Here is a 13,989-nt window from a genome sequence, read left to right as displayed (position 1 = left end):
GGGCCCCTGCGCCCTCACAGTCGCCCCATGGCGGCCTCCCGCAGACGCCTTGTCCACGTCACAGCGGGGCGCTGACCGGTCAGCTCAGCACGCGCCCGCCACAGGGAGGGTCCCTCCCGTCCCCACCTCTCCTCCTCTGCCACTGCTTTGTCACCTCGAGAATGTTATATGAGCGGCGTCCCCCATGTGTGAGCTGGGGACGGGCCTACGCCGCCGGCCTGCGTCCTCGGGCCGTCCATCGGGGGCGCCGCTGTGGCCCTGGAGGTGCACGGTGCGTTCACCGCGCGGAAGAGCAGGCTGGCAGATGTGTCTTTGTGCAGATGCGGGACAGACGCCCAGGGAGGGGACAGGTGGCATGCGGTGTCCTGTCATTTTTAAGCCACATTCATCTTTCGGAGATTGAGTGTAAACTTCTGGCTGGTGGCACGTGTCCCTCTTCTGGGGACGAGCACTCAAGCTGCAGGCCCACCTCACCCCTGCGTACCTTCCCCAGCACCCACCATCCGTGTCCTGGAGGGGCTCCCCGAGGGGCGCAAGGGTCAGGGGTCAGGGCCAGGAGTGGGAGGGGCCTCTCTTGCTCCCCGGCGCCCACTGGCACCTCAGGCAGCAGGTGGGATGCCACAGCCACGGGGGAGGAGTGGGCTCAGCCAGGCTGGGGGCTCCGTGCGGTGGGACGGGGAGGGGGGAGGGGAGGCACTGGGCTGATGCAGTACTCAGCCTCGGCCACCCGCTGAGGCCTCTGGACTCACGGGTGCCCAGGTGATGTCTCCAGAACAGGCGAGGGGCCCGGATTTGAAATCCCCACTTTCCCAGACCCATCTCACACAGTCCCAAATATGTGGGACCCAGAGGCATAGGCCGTGGTGGACACACTTCCGGCGACTCCTCTCTGGAGGGGAGGGTGTAGCCCCAGCCACCTGACCTCCCTCACCAGGGCGCCGTGGCCCGGAGCCCAAGGCCAGCACAGCTTGTCCTTCACAGGGCCTCTCACCACGCCCCAGGCTCCGTGGACACAGCGACGTGGCATCACGACTTCTTCAGAGAAAACCCCCCAAACAGAACCACAGTCCATGGAGCCCTGAGTGACTGAGGCTCTGCTCTCTGCTCATCCCTCTACATCCAGACAACATTTAGGCCGAGAACATGAAATGGCGATTTATTTAGGCCGGTGTACGTTATGCCCATGGAACCTGCATCTCCAACAACTTGCAAATACACCACATCTGTGAACAAGGCGCTGGTCGGGGGGTGAGATAACCGGGTGGGCCCCCAGGTCATAGCCCCCAGGGTCTTCTCCACGCCCCGGGGGTGGCGCACGGACGGGTACTGCTCCACGTTCTCACAGGGGGTTGGGAAGGCTTTGGGGAGGGGCGGAGGGGAGGGCGGAGACCGGAGCGGTGTGGGACGGGGCGCCCCGGGCAGGCCCAGCATGGAGGGCTGTGAGCCCGCCGCCCACACTGCCCCTGAGGTTTCCGCAGGTGACGGCAGAGGCCTGGACGTGCCCCGGTGCTTGAAGTTCACAGTGAGCATTGCAGGGCTCAACTCGGTGGCCGCCGCTGGACGGGAGGCATGGGGACAGGGACTGGGCACCGGGGCGTCCGAGGGGGGTCCCCACCCCTGCCCAGGGGATTCTCAGAAAGTCCAGTTTAACTTAAGACTCCAGATTTTTTCTGTGGAGGGTAGAGGCGACCAGCCCATTAAAGAAACCACCCCAGGTGCCCAGTGACTGTCTGAGATTGACTGTCGAATCGCAGAAAACCACCTTCCCAGATGAGAGGGAAGAGTCAGCCCCCGACTTCACTGAGTGTCACCAAGTGGTGAGACTTCCTGGGCCTTCCCGTGCTCGGGACCACGGACTGTCCTTGGCGGTGGCAGCCGCGGCCGAGTTACCGTATAACCGGCCCTTTCCAGCGCCAGGCTAAGCATTCGTGCGTTCAGCTCCTTGGAGGGAAACACTAAGGGTGCTTCTGGCTCGAGCCGGGCCCAGCCGGGCCGTCTAACTGCTCAGCTCCCTGCGGCGGCAGAAGCGACGATTTGACACCCGGGAGGCGGGCAATGGCCAAGCCTCCAAAAAACCCGGCAGAGCCCCCTCAAGCTCACGGCCCAGAGGCCTGAGCAGGGCCGTCCTCAGGCGGGGCCCCCTGTGTCCCGACCTCACCAGGACCTCCCAGGTCAAGGGTCGACAGCAAGGTGAAGGCGGGCGGCAACGGGCCAGTCCTGAGGGGCACGGGGATCCCGTCTCCCGCCAGGCAAGTAGCACAGACGCGGCCCCCCGCCCCCCCCGCCCCAGCTGACTGTCCCTGGAGCGTGTGCAGGGGTGTGTGCACACAAACACGTGTGTGCACACTGGCATGTATTTACACTTGTGCGCACAGCACATGTATATGCATGCCTACCATGTACTCATGCACATATATCCGCACATGCTTTGACATGTGTACATACAGGCGTGCTCACACCCACTTTCTCACATATGTACACATGCACATGTGTGTGCTCGCACCTGTGTGCACACACATGCACACACTCACACTTGTACACACAGCATGCACATACACTCACCTGTGCACACATACAGACCCACAGGTGTACACACGCACACGCACACAAGTGTGTGGCCCAGAGCCCCCCCCGATGGCCACACGCCCCGGGGCCAGGCTGGTTAGTAGGTTAGCACTTCAGGTCCCCGTTGACAGAGGTCGTGGACGGCCCACTGACCAGCGCCTGGCGGTCTCCCCGTCTCTGACAGTAGTTCCTGATGAGCTTGTAGATGGCGAAGCCGGGGATGACCAGGCAGGGCACCCCGGCCACGATCACCACCACGGCATACACCCAGCCCGGGTATGCCACCTTCTGGGATTTAGGAAATTCCTCCTGGGGAGAGAGCAGGGGGCGGGGGTGGTGTTGAGCGGCCAGCAGACGCGCGTCCCCCCCCAGGTCCCCACCTGGCCCTCGGCCCTCGTAGGGGAGGGAGGGACACTCCGGGCTCCCAACCTCATAGGGAGCAAGACCCCCGCCGTCCCCCCCAGAAGCTCCTCGACTCACGTAGGCGGGGTCCCAGACACTGTAGATCAGCTCCTCGTTGACCTTGACCACGAAGAAGAAGAGGAAGATGACCAGCATGAGCAGCGGGCTGACCACTCTCCACGTGACTTGCCAGAAGATGTTGGGCTTGTGGCCAATCATGAACTCGATGTCCCTGTTGAACCTGCGCGGAGGCAGGAGGAGAGCTGTCACGGGGACGTCATCGGGCCTATGGTCCCACCAAGGCGGAGGGCGGCTGGCCCACACAGGCGTTGCGTCTGCAGCGCCCTGGCCTGGTCTCTTCTCCGGCCAGAGTCCTGGCCGCCCCTGCGGGCACAGGCCCGCCTCCTCGAGGGCCAGACTCGGGAGGCACCAGAGCCTCTGCCGCCCAAGGCGCCGCGTGGCAGTGTGGGCAGGCACCCGCTGGGCAGGCTCGCGGGTTCCAGGGCTGGAGGGCAGGCTAGAGGCAGCCCCGTCCCCACCTCCCTGGCAGGACAGCGGCCCCACAGCTGGACAGCCCCCACCTCCGGGCCGGACCCTCTTCTGCATGCAGCCCGTTGTCCATATAAACTAGTGTGGAGCCCACAGAACACAGAACACGGCCCCAGGCTGTCCAGGACACAGAGAGCCCAGAGGACACTTCTGGGAAGGCACTGCTGCCCAGGCCGGGCCCCGCGGAGCCAGGGGGGCCGTGGTTCATATCCTCTTGAGGGCCCTTCCCCTCAGCGTGTCGTTCAGTGACCCCCGCGAGCGTCTGGCTTCTTGCTGTCCCTGAGCGTTCACAGATGGCCGTGCCCTCCTTCCCTGTCACAGGCCTGAGTCACGACTTCCGTCCCTGTGTCCGCTGCAGCGGGAGTGGGCGGGGCCGCAAGCGGTCCTCGGTGACACCGGGGCCGGTTTGCGGTATGTTGGGGAAATAAGCCCCGTCGCTTGCATCCTGGGGGTGCAAGCCCTTGCGGGCACAGAGGAGGCGTCCCGCTGTCGGAGCGCCCCCACGGGCTGGTGCGTGTGTGCCGGACACCTGGCGAGGGCACCAGGGCCGCGTTCTGGGCCCGGCTCATGTCCGGTCAGGATGTCACGCCCTGAGCATCCGGCTGAGCAGACACTGACAGACACACTTGCCACCTCTCTCCTCCCGGGGCTCCGTCCGGCTGCGCGGCGCTCTCTCCCTCTGGAAAGGCCCAGGGCGCCGGCACCACGCAGGGCACCCAGCCTCTCCCCGGGCCGGCAGCCGCAGGAGTACCCCCCGGGGGAGCCCCCGTCCCCACAGCGAGCGCCCTGCCCCAGCGGCTGCTCAGCCACTCCTGGTCCACCTGTTCCCGAGTCTCGTGCAGCCGGGCTTCCGGGCCCGTGAGACTTGCGACGCTCCCTCTCCAGGGGGTGCGGCCATTCTCCGTAGGACTTTTCAATCACAGGGTCAGACCGGAGGGGACCGTGTCTTCCTTCGTTGTGGCTTGTCCTCGCTCCCTCCCCCAAGACTGAGCGGCCTGTCGGCACCGACCTTGTCAGGGCCGGAAGCACCCGGAAGCCGCACCATCACACGGCTCCTGCAGGCCCAGGCCCCGCGCCCTCCAGGGACAAGTGCGCTCGGCCCCGTGTCACATACGCCTGTCCCCCCTGCCCCGAGTGCGGGAACTTCCTGCCCCCGCGGCCTCGGCCTCCTACCTGTCCACGCCGTACACGTAGACCACAGCAAACATCTCGCAGAAGGCGATGATCAGCAGCGGGATGGAGCCGGCGTAGCTGTCCAGCAGGGACAGCCAGTACTGGCCGGACTTCAGCGTGAAGATGAAAGCGATCAGGTACGTCCCCAGGCAGATGAGGCCTTCAGGACAGAGAACGTGGCCTCTGCAGACAGGCCCCGAGTCCAGGCCCCGGCTGCACCCTCGAGGCCTTCCCAGCCCCGCACACCTGTGAGCAGCTCTTTGGGCCACTTTTCGGGGATGATCTTGAGGTCCTGTAGGGGCACCACCACGCCCTCCATGTTCCCGAACATGGACGACAGGCCCAGGCAGAAGAGCATGATGAAGAAGAGGACCGACCACAGCGGCGCCACGGGCATCTTGGTGATGGCCTCCGTGAAGACGATGAAGGCCAGCCCGGTGCCCTCCACGCCCTGCGCGGGGGCAGCTCCATCAGCGAGGCGCGCCTCCCTGCACCTCCCTCCTCCTCCCTCCTCCTCCCTCACCCGACAGCCCTGCACCTGCTGAGCGCCCCTCCCCCCCGCCCCTGCTGCACAAGGAGAGAGCTGATTACAGCCATGAGGGAAAACAACCAGAACTTGTCTTTTAGGCCCAACGGCACTTTTAAAAGCCAAACAAGTGTGAGCACCAGGAAGCGGATGGCATTGCCCGGCAGAGGTCGGGGCCCAGTGCTGCCCGGACAGACAGACACGCGGCAGGCATGGACAGACACGTCTGCTCTCTGACAGGCCTCACCCCACAGGACGCTTCCTGGGATGCTCCCAGCATGGCTGGGCTTGGGGCGCAGGGTGACCTCACCGGCCTGAGCAAGTGCCCTGAACGGACGCCCTGGGCCCGCGGCCAGCAGGCCAGCCTGGGGCACGCTGAGGGCGGGCCGTGTGCACCGACGGGCTTGCAGACACAGAGGTGCCAGGGTCCGCATGGGACCCCGGCTGACCCCATGCCCCCGCCGCTGGCCCCACGCGGGTCAGCGAGGCCTCAGCCTGGGTTGTGGGTGTTCCTGGTGGGGCTGAGAGGCTGTAGGAGCCCGGGGCCTCTGTGTTCCCTGCAGGGCATGAGCTCCGATCCTGGGGACTCGCTCACAAGTCAGGGACCCCAAAGTAACTTCACAGCATCTATACGAGTTTGTGCGAAAACGTGCTGCTGCCTTCCACGCACCAGCTCCTCCCTGCGGGGCGGGCCAGGACTTCAGGACGTCAGGCATCGGTGTGTCCCCGCGGAGGAGCGAGGGGGCAACTCAGGATGACGGGCGAGCCCAGCCAGCCTGGGACACAAACTCTAGGCAATACCAGAGGCAGAAGCAGCATCCTGGTGGCCTAGAGCTGGGGACGTGGGGTCCGTGCCGTGGTTGATGCTGGAGCCCCGGACGGGGTACCCGTATACGGGCCCACTGGCACCCGGCTGGCAGGGGAAGCTTGGCCCCGCCCCCTGCACCCAGGCCTGAAAGCAGGGGCGCCACCCAAGGTGCCGACCTCGGAGAGGAAGGAGTTCATGTCGCAGTTCTGGAATTGCAGTTTGGCGTAGGTCTCGGGCTCCGTGGTCTTGTACCACTGCTGCACTTCCGCAAAGTTCTCCTGCGTCACGTTGCCCTCGGGCAGGTCGAAGCCGTTGATGAGCGTCAGGATGTTCCTAGGAAGAGAGCGAGGCTGGCTGCAGGCCCGGGGGGCCCCCTGGGGGCAACGTGCAAGCTCCTCAGGGCAGGCGAGCCACCTACGTGTTGAAACAGTCGTCGAAGCGCTCGGTGGCACGGAAGCCGATGATGGAGTAGACCACGGTGGCCGCATACACAGATGTGAAGCCGTTGATGACCGACACGATCACCGAGTCCATCTCACAGTTGTTGCTGTGGTGAGAGTGCCCGCTGGTCACTGCCGGCCGGGGACGCGCGTCCCGGCCCGTGTCAGCGCTCAAGGAAGACGTCGCGGCCGCCACGCATCCCACCCCCGCTCTGCCCTTCTGCCACTTCCCCACCCCCCACAGCCGCCGGCCCTAGAGACCCCGGGGTCAAGCCCCTACTCCCCTGGGTCTTGAGGCTTGGAGGTGGCGGACCAGGATAGGACCCCCATCTCCCCCTGGACGCTCGAAGCCCCCCGCAGCCCAGAGTGCCCAGGACATCGCCCCTGACCTCCCAGCCCCACCCGCTGATGCCAACATCCTCCTTCCAGATGCTTCTGATGGCCGGTATCAAAGAGTCAGATAATGAGGTGTTGGCGAGGGTCTGGACAAATCGGGCCCTGCTCCCCAGCTTAGGGACGGTGAAACAGCCCCCCACCAAGGCACACCCATGAGGTGCGAACACACATCTGCACCGAAGCTCAGACGGGAATGTTCACGGCAGTTCGACCACCGTCCCAAGTGGAAGCAACTCGAGCGTTCCCCACAGGGCGGCTGGGTGAACACAGGGTGCCCGTCCACGCACTGGGCGTGGCTCGGGCGTGGGGGGAAGCACACCCTGACACGGGATGCAGCAGGGCCGGGCCCAGAGGACACGGTGCGCAGGGGCGGAAGGCAGACACAGAGGACGGCTCCCCGGCCGGCCGTGCCCTCCAGACACCGGGAGAGGCGACTCTGCCCTGAGAGGCGGCGGCCGGTTCCGAGGAGGGGGCACGGGGCTCCCCGGGAGGGCGGCACCTTCTGGGCCTGGAGGTGCCGGCACGACCCTGGGGGTGTGTGAGGCCAGCGGGCGGACGGCCCCCGTGGGAAGCACTTCCTGTCACGGTCCGTCCTCAGTCCCTCGCCCTCCGCGCTGCCCTGGGCTTGTTCATCTCGCTGCTGGACCACTGGCCCCCACGGGACGGTCCTGGCCACCGGGCCGGCCACACGGGAGGTGTCCCACTAACGTTTGTGGGGATGAAGTGACACCAAGTATGTTTCTCGGAGGCCGGGGATGCCCTGGGGAACGGGCCCTGCCGTGTGGGTGTCGGCCTGGGTGGGCTGCAGGGATGGGTGGCCCCGGGGTCCTGGGTGCCAAGGGGAAGGGGGGGGACACCAGAGCTCGCTGTCACGGGGACCGAGGTGCCTCGCTGGTGAAAGCCCTCTGGAGTCATGCACCCTGTGGCCGCCGCCCCGCTGGGACCCAGGTCAGCGGGGTCTCCTGTGCGTCTCCCCTCCCTTCCCCCATGCCGCCCCCACCCTTAGGGAGGCCGAGGCCCACCACACTCACTGCACAGAGTTGTAGCTGGAGAAGGAGATGAGGCCCCCGAAAGCCAGCGAGAAGGAGTAGAAGACCTGAGCCCCCGCGTCCAGCCAGGTGACCGGGTTGGCCAGCTCCGTGACCTGTGTCAGGACAGAGGCCTTCAGCCTCCCTCCCAAGGTGTCTGTCGACACACAGCCCAGTGGGGGCTGCCCTCTGGCCACACAGCTGCGGGGGAGCCGACGGGCCCCCGGTATGGCCCCCCGCCCCCCTGGGCCCGGGCGGACCTCAGGGGACTCACGTTGGGCGTGAAGAGGAACACGATGCCATTGGTGGCTCCCTTCAGCGTCAGGCCCCGGATGAGGAAGATGGTCAGGACGACGTAGGGCAGCGTTGAGGTGATGTACACGGCCTGCAGACGGGGCAGGTGTGGGGCCAGGGGCCGGGCGGGCCGGGCAGGTGGGCAGAAAGTGCTGCCGGTTAGGACCCCTGCCCTCCCCCCTTCCCGGCTGCTCCCCCCCGCCCCCAGGCTCCAGGCAGGGAGGTGTGCCCGGCCCTCCGCTCCCCCCCCCATCCCAATTCAGCGTAACCGTGACCATCTGGTGCCTCCCGACTAGGGATGCTGTGGCTCCCATGGCTCTCTGAGCGTGGGCTTGAGCGCATGTGGCCACAGAGACCCCTCCCAGGCAGTGGGGCCACGACCCTCACAGCCGCCTGAAGGTGCACGGGCGCCCCCCCCACCGCGGGCACCTTGCCGGTAGTCTCGATGCCGCGGATGATGCACACGTAGAGGACGCTCCAGGCACAGGTCAGGCTGAGCAGGATCCACCACTGCACGGAGCCGGAGTCGCTGATGGAGGTGGAGATGTTGAGGGTCTCCCGGTACCAGTAATAGTCCACAGAGGAGCTGCGCGCACACTCCTCCACGTAGCCTGGGGGCGGGCACTCGGGTCACAGGGTGCGAGCCAAGGTGGGGACAGGGAGACGCGGGCCCAAGCCACGGGAAACACAGGCCGCGTTTTTGAGACACGGACAGCAGGGATGTTGTATGTGCCTGTGCACACCTGCACGTGCGCACCCACGCACGCACACACACACATGCACGTGCACACACGCATGCATGCACACCCACACATTCACACATGCATGTGCGCACATACGCACGCTCACCACGGACACACATGCATGTGCACATGCACACACGCACACCCACACCTGCAAGCACACCCACACATGCACACACAGAGTGCACATTCACAGAAACATGTGCACACGAGTGTACCTGCGTGCAAACACAACTCCCTTGCATACGTGTGTGCACATACATGCAGACCTCTGTGTGCACGGGCATGTACACACCCCGCGTGTGCACCCCGAGGTGCCTTCCCCGTCCTGCCCCTGCTTCAGGCAGATTCGAGCCCCACAGGCTTAGCGGGTCTGAGCTGGTGAGGCGCCCTGCCCGATAGGAGGTCATGGGTCTTCAAGGCCCCCACCCCAGTCTGGGGCCCACACCAGGCCACTCTGTTCAACCTCACGTGTCCCTGTCAGTACGGGTCCCGGGGTCCATGGTGCCGACGAGAAGAGGTCTAATCCCGGAAGACCCCGACCTCATCCCCAGAGATGGGGACAGCGTTCCCGGGGCTTCCCGAGGGCCACGGGGAAAGACCTGTCTTCCCCCAGCCCTGCGGGCCCCCCTCGCCAGCCTCACCCCAGCACGTCTGGAGGCGCCACTCTGATGGCTGCACCCACGCCCACAGTACAGGCGGCTCACGTCCAGGTGTGGATGTGTGCCCAGCGGCCGAGCCAACCCCCCCCTCCACAGGCCGCAGCAGGGGGCCTGCTCCCCCACTCCCCGGGGAGGGGCTCCCCGGAAGGATCTGGCAGCGAGGGCAGGAGAGGTCTGTACACGGAGCCTCCGTGAGGGCAAGGAAAAGGCCGGTGGGGGCGCTCAGGACGCTGGCCCAGCGATGCCGCGGTGCGGCTCCCGGAAAGCCCCCTCACCCGGCGAGCAGCTCGGAACCCCAGGGCAGCCGTCCGCCCACGGGGCCCAGGTGATGGGCGGCCCCCTTTCCTTCCCGACAGCCCAGGGCACACCGCCCCCCAGCGCGGAGGCCACCACTTTTAGGGGCTTTTCTCCTGCAATGCGCCCTTCTCCTGGTGCCCCGATGCCTTCGGCGCTCTGGCTTCGGCCGCACCTGGGCTCCAGGCACCCGGAATCGGGCCAATCAGAGGGCAAGCACTCGATCAACTGTGCGGCCCCTGGTCCCCCTCCCCCCCAGGGCTCACCTGTCCTGTTGGCATTGAGCGGGCACTCACTCCAGGGCAGGGGGTCCTGGAAGGAGTTGAAGAAGTACCACATGACCCAGGCGATGATGGTGTTGTAGTAAAGGCCCACCATGAAGGACACGAACATGGACGCGATGCCTGGGGGCCAGACCGTCACTGCTCAGGAGTGGGGGCACTGCTGGGGTGAGGGGTCAGTGCCGGGGGAGGGGTCAGTGCCGGGCGAGGGGTCAGTGCCGGGTAGGGGGGTCAGTGCCGGGGTGGGGGATCACTGCAGGCGGCGAGGGGTCAGTGCCGGGTGAGGGGTCAGTGCCAGGTGAGGGGTCAGTGCCGGTGAGGGGTCAGTGCCAGGTGAGGGGTCAGTGCCGGGTGGAGGGGTCAGTGCTGGGTTAGGGGTCAGTGCCGGGTGGGGGGTCAGTGCCGGGTGAGGGGTCAGTGCCAGGTGAGGGGTCAGTGTCGGGCGAGTCAGTGCCGGGTGAGGGGTCAGTGCCGGGTGGGGGGGTCAGTGCCGGGTGAGGGGTCAGTGCCAGGTGAGGGGTCAGTGTCAGGCGAGGGGTCAGTGCTGGGGTGAGGGGTCAGTGCCAGGTGGAGGGGTCAATGCCGGGTGAGGGGTCAGTGCCGGGTGGGGGGGTCGGTGCCGGGTGAGGGGTCAGTGCTGGGTGAGGGGTCAGTGCCGGGGGTGAGGGGTCAGTGCTGGGGTGGGGGGGTCAGTGCCGGGTGAGGGGGTCAGTGCCGGATGAGGGGTCAGTGCCGGGTGAGGGGTCAGTGCCGGGGGTGAGGGGTCACTGCTGGGGTGAGGGGTCAGTGCCGGGTGAGAGGCCAGAGTCGGGGAGGAACCTCCTTGCCGACTGTACGGGTGGTGGACGGAGGAAACTTGGAGAGCAGGCCAGTGGCCTCAGCAGTAGCCCCACTCCCCATCCAGCCATTGCTGAGCCCTGATCTGGGCAGGGGGTGGGGAGGCAGGTCTCTACTCTCTCCCTGCGTCTACACCCTCCCACCCCCTGGGTGCCTTGGGACTCAGAACGGTCTCTGCTGTCCTGCTGGCCCCCGGCGGACAGGGGTGACCCGGGCCCGGAGCTGAGATTGGAAGGAAGGGTCTGCAAAGGCCCGGGGGTGGGGGGCCCTGGAATGAGGCAGGGAAGGGGGAAGGCGGGAGGGCCGCCCGCTGCCTACACGGAACCCCCGCGGGCCCGGCTGCGCACCTACTCCCTTGAGGGCCGGGTGGATGGAGCTCCAGACGCCCATGCTGCCCTTCCGCAGCCTCTGGCCGATGGCGAACTCCAGGTACAGCAGCGGGATGCCCTCCAAGACCAGCAGAATGAGTAACGGGATCATAAACGCCCCTGTGTGGGGAGAAGCGGCGGGGGTCAGGGGACGGCTCGCGGGGGGGCACAGGGCCACCTCTGGGGACATGGGCGTTTGTGGAAAGCTCCTGCAGAGACAAACTTGGGAGGCTGCCGATGACGAGGCCGCGAACGGGTGCCTTTGGGCCCCCCGGGAATCGGGGGAGGCAGCGCAGGGAAGCTGGGTGCGAGGGTCAGAGGTCACGAGAGCGGCGGGGGTGGGGGTTCAGACACCGACCTGGGGCCCTCGAGCTGAGCCTCGGGAGGCTAGCCGGATACACCGAGGCCCTCTGAAGGCCCGGCCAGCCCTGGCCCGGAGCCGAGGCCACACGAGGGGACGCAGGGACCACCCCCCGGGGCTGCGGGCGCTGGGAATCCGGCGGCTCGGTGCAGGACAGCAGGTGGAGAAGGGAAATTAGCCCCTGGGCCGCTCCGTCCCCGGGCGCAGCGTGACCTCGCAGAGACCAGCACAGCCGAGTCCCCGGCTGTGAACTCCAACCGGCCTCAGGCCCGAGGTGCACTCCGGAGGGGGGGCGGCCACCCGGTCCCTCTGCCGGGGCGGCCTGTGCCAGCGCCAGCCTATCTCCGCCTTTGCCCCGGGTTAGCGCCCTGCCTCTTCTTTCTCCTCTGCGGGGCCCGCGTGTCGGGGGGCCCAGCGGCGCTCCCCTCCCTGGGGCCGTCCCCTGCCTGCACGCTGGACGGCCCGAGTGGCCTCTCTCCCGGCGCGAGGCTCCAGGGACAGGCCCTTTCAGATGCTGAGGTCAAAATTCCAGGAAAGCAAGGGGCCTGGGCCGCAACTGGGGGTGTGGCCCTCAATGTGACGATGACAGAGTATCAAGGAGGAAGGACGGGCACCGGGTACAGAAAACCCACAGGCTGGAGCCCCTGGGTCTGAGGGCACAGCCCGGGCCACAGGCTCACGCCAGGGCCACTAACATCCCATCAGGACCTGCTCGCTGTGCCCCGTGTCAGTGAGGGCTAAGCTAACATAGGACAAAATTGGTCTCCACCGTTTTCCTAGGGGCTTGATTTGAAAGCCTCCAAGCAGGGCGCCTGGGGGGCTCCGTGGTTAAGGGTCCGACTTCAGCTTGGGTCAGGATCTCACTGTGAGTTCGAGCCCCACGTCAGGCTTGCAGCTGTCAGCACAGAGCCCACTTCGGACACTCTGCCCCCACCACCTCACATGCTCCATCTCTCAAAAATAAACATTTTTGAAAAATAAAAAAAAAAAAGAAAACCTCTCAGAAAAATTAGCAAGGAAACAAGTCCATTTGGGACAAAGCTCTAAAATGTCCTTTAATCCCCCCTTTCCTCGTGATGCCACTTTCACCCGCCAGCCTTCCTGTCCCTCCATCTCCATCAGGAAACTCCTATTCATCCCAGGAAACCCCACTTAGAAAGCCCCTCCTCCAGGAAGCCACCGCTGCAGCCGATCCTCCTGGCCCCCCTCCCTCCTCCCCCACACGAGCTCTTCCGCCAGCAGATGAGGGGATCCCCTGTGTGGGAGCTCAGCTTTCGGGGGGCACAGCCAGTGGGGGGAGGGGGGAAGAGGGGTCAGGCACACGCCCTCCACCCCCCAGAATGAGCCATCTGTGTCCCCATGCTGTGGGGCCCACCCCAACCAGGCGGTGGGTCTGCCCACCCACTACCCCCGGCCCAGGGCAGCGTCTGGCCCTCGGCCCCGTGCTCGTTCCAGCGACGAGGATGTTCTCAGGCAATGCCAAGCGCTCCGTACAGATTAGGCCCGGGGGACACACGCCTCCTGCTTAAAACCCGGCCACGTCTTCCCTTCCCGTGGGTAAAGGTGCAGGGCGCAGGGGAGGGCAGAGGAGGGAGGGTGGCCAGCAGGCACCGCGGCGCCCGGATGTGGTACAAAGGTCCCTGGAGACGGGCCTCCCGGGGCTGCCCGGGCTTCGGCACCCATGGGCACAGACGCAGGCCGCCCGCTGCGGCGGGAGGGCTGGACGGCACCCAAGGGGGACAGACCGCTGGGCGGAGACACGGCCCTTTTCCTCTTTGAGGAACCGGGAAACAGGGCGGGGGGTGCGCAGGTCCTCGGGCCACGGTTCTGTGTCAGCGCCGAGGGGTGACTGAGGACCCTCAACAGGCCGCGGGGGCTCTGCGGGCGTTGGGTGCTCTCTTCATCCAACCGGTCCTGGGGACGGGTGTGGCCTGCCCCTGGGCGAGGGGACCGACAGGGACCCTTGAGGAGCTCCCCAAGCCTGCTCTGCGCTCACGCGCCCCTGCCCGGCGCCCCGGCCCCGGCCCCGGCCCACACACGGGTTTCCTCCCACGTCAGCGCGACCCACAAGCCCTGCAGCACTTTCCCACGCCCACCCTATGCCCCTCGCGTCCCCGTTCCATCCCCACCTCCCCCACCCGTCCCTCCCCACCCCACCCCGTCCCTCCCTACCCCACCCCGTCCCTCCCCACCCCTCCCCACCCCACCCCTCCCCACCCCACCCCTCCCTACCCCACCTCACCCCACTCCCATCTCCACCCC

At 66.5% G+C, this 13,989-nt stretch overlaps 1 protein-coding gene across 1 annotated transcript in view; it reads right to left on the bottom strand.

Annotated features, from left to right (window-relative positions):
- Nucleotides 1-2,631: 2,631 nt before the first annotated feature.
- The window catches only part of SLC6A19 (solute carrier family 6 member 19), a 14,943-nt gene continuing 3,585 nt past the window's right edge, over nucleotides 2,632-13,989 (bottom strand). Inside the window, exons 2-12 of the mRNA XM_039238024.1 lie at nucleotides 11,346-11,486; nucleotides 10,147-10,284; nucleotides 8,611-8,792; nucleotides 8,162-8,272; nucleotides 7,891-8,003; nucleotides 6,442-6,570; nucleotides 6,200-6,356; nucleotides 4,936-5,140; nucleotides 4,690-4,849; nucleotides 3,046-3,208; nucleotides 2,632-2,874 (exon numbers count right to left, since the gene is read on the bottom strand). Coding sequence (XP_039093955.1) covers nucleotides 2,671-2,874; nucleotides 3,046-3,208; nucleotides 4,690-4,849; nucleotides 4,936-5,140; nucleotides 6,200-6,356; nucleotides 6,442-6,570; nucleotides 7,891-8,003; nucleotides 8,162-8,272; nucleotides 8,611-8,792; nucleotides 10,147-10,284; nucleotides 11,346-11,486 — 1,703 coding nt within the window. The 3' untranslated portion in view covers nucleotides 2,632-2,670. The remainder of the gene's footprint in view (nucleotides 2,875-3,045; nucleotides 3,209-4,689; nucleotides 4,850-4,935; nucleotides 5,141-6,199; nucleotides 6,357-6,441; nucleotides 6,571-7,890; nucleotides 8,004-8,161; nucleotides 8,273-8,610; nucleotides 8,793-10,146; nucleotides 10,285-11,345; nucleotides 11,487-13,989) is intronic.

This window comes from Hyaena hyaena, unplaced genomic scaffold, assembly GCF_003009895.1.
Source record: "Hyaena hyaena isolate Hyena2069 unplaced genomic scaffold, ASM300989v1 scaffold_134, whole genome shotgun sequence".
NCBI lineage: Eukaryota > Metazoa > Chordata > Mammalia > Carnivora > Hyaenidae > Hyaena > Hyaena hyaena.
The sequence above is the reverse complement of the archived record's forward strand: the minus strand, read 5'-3'. Positions and strand labels throughout refer to the sequence as shown.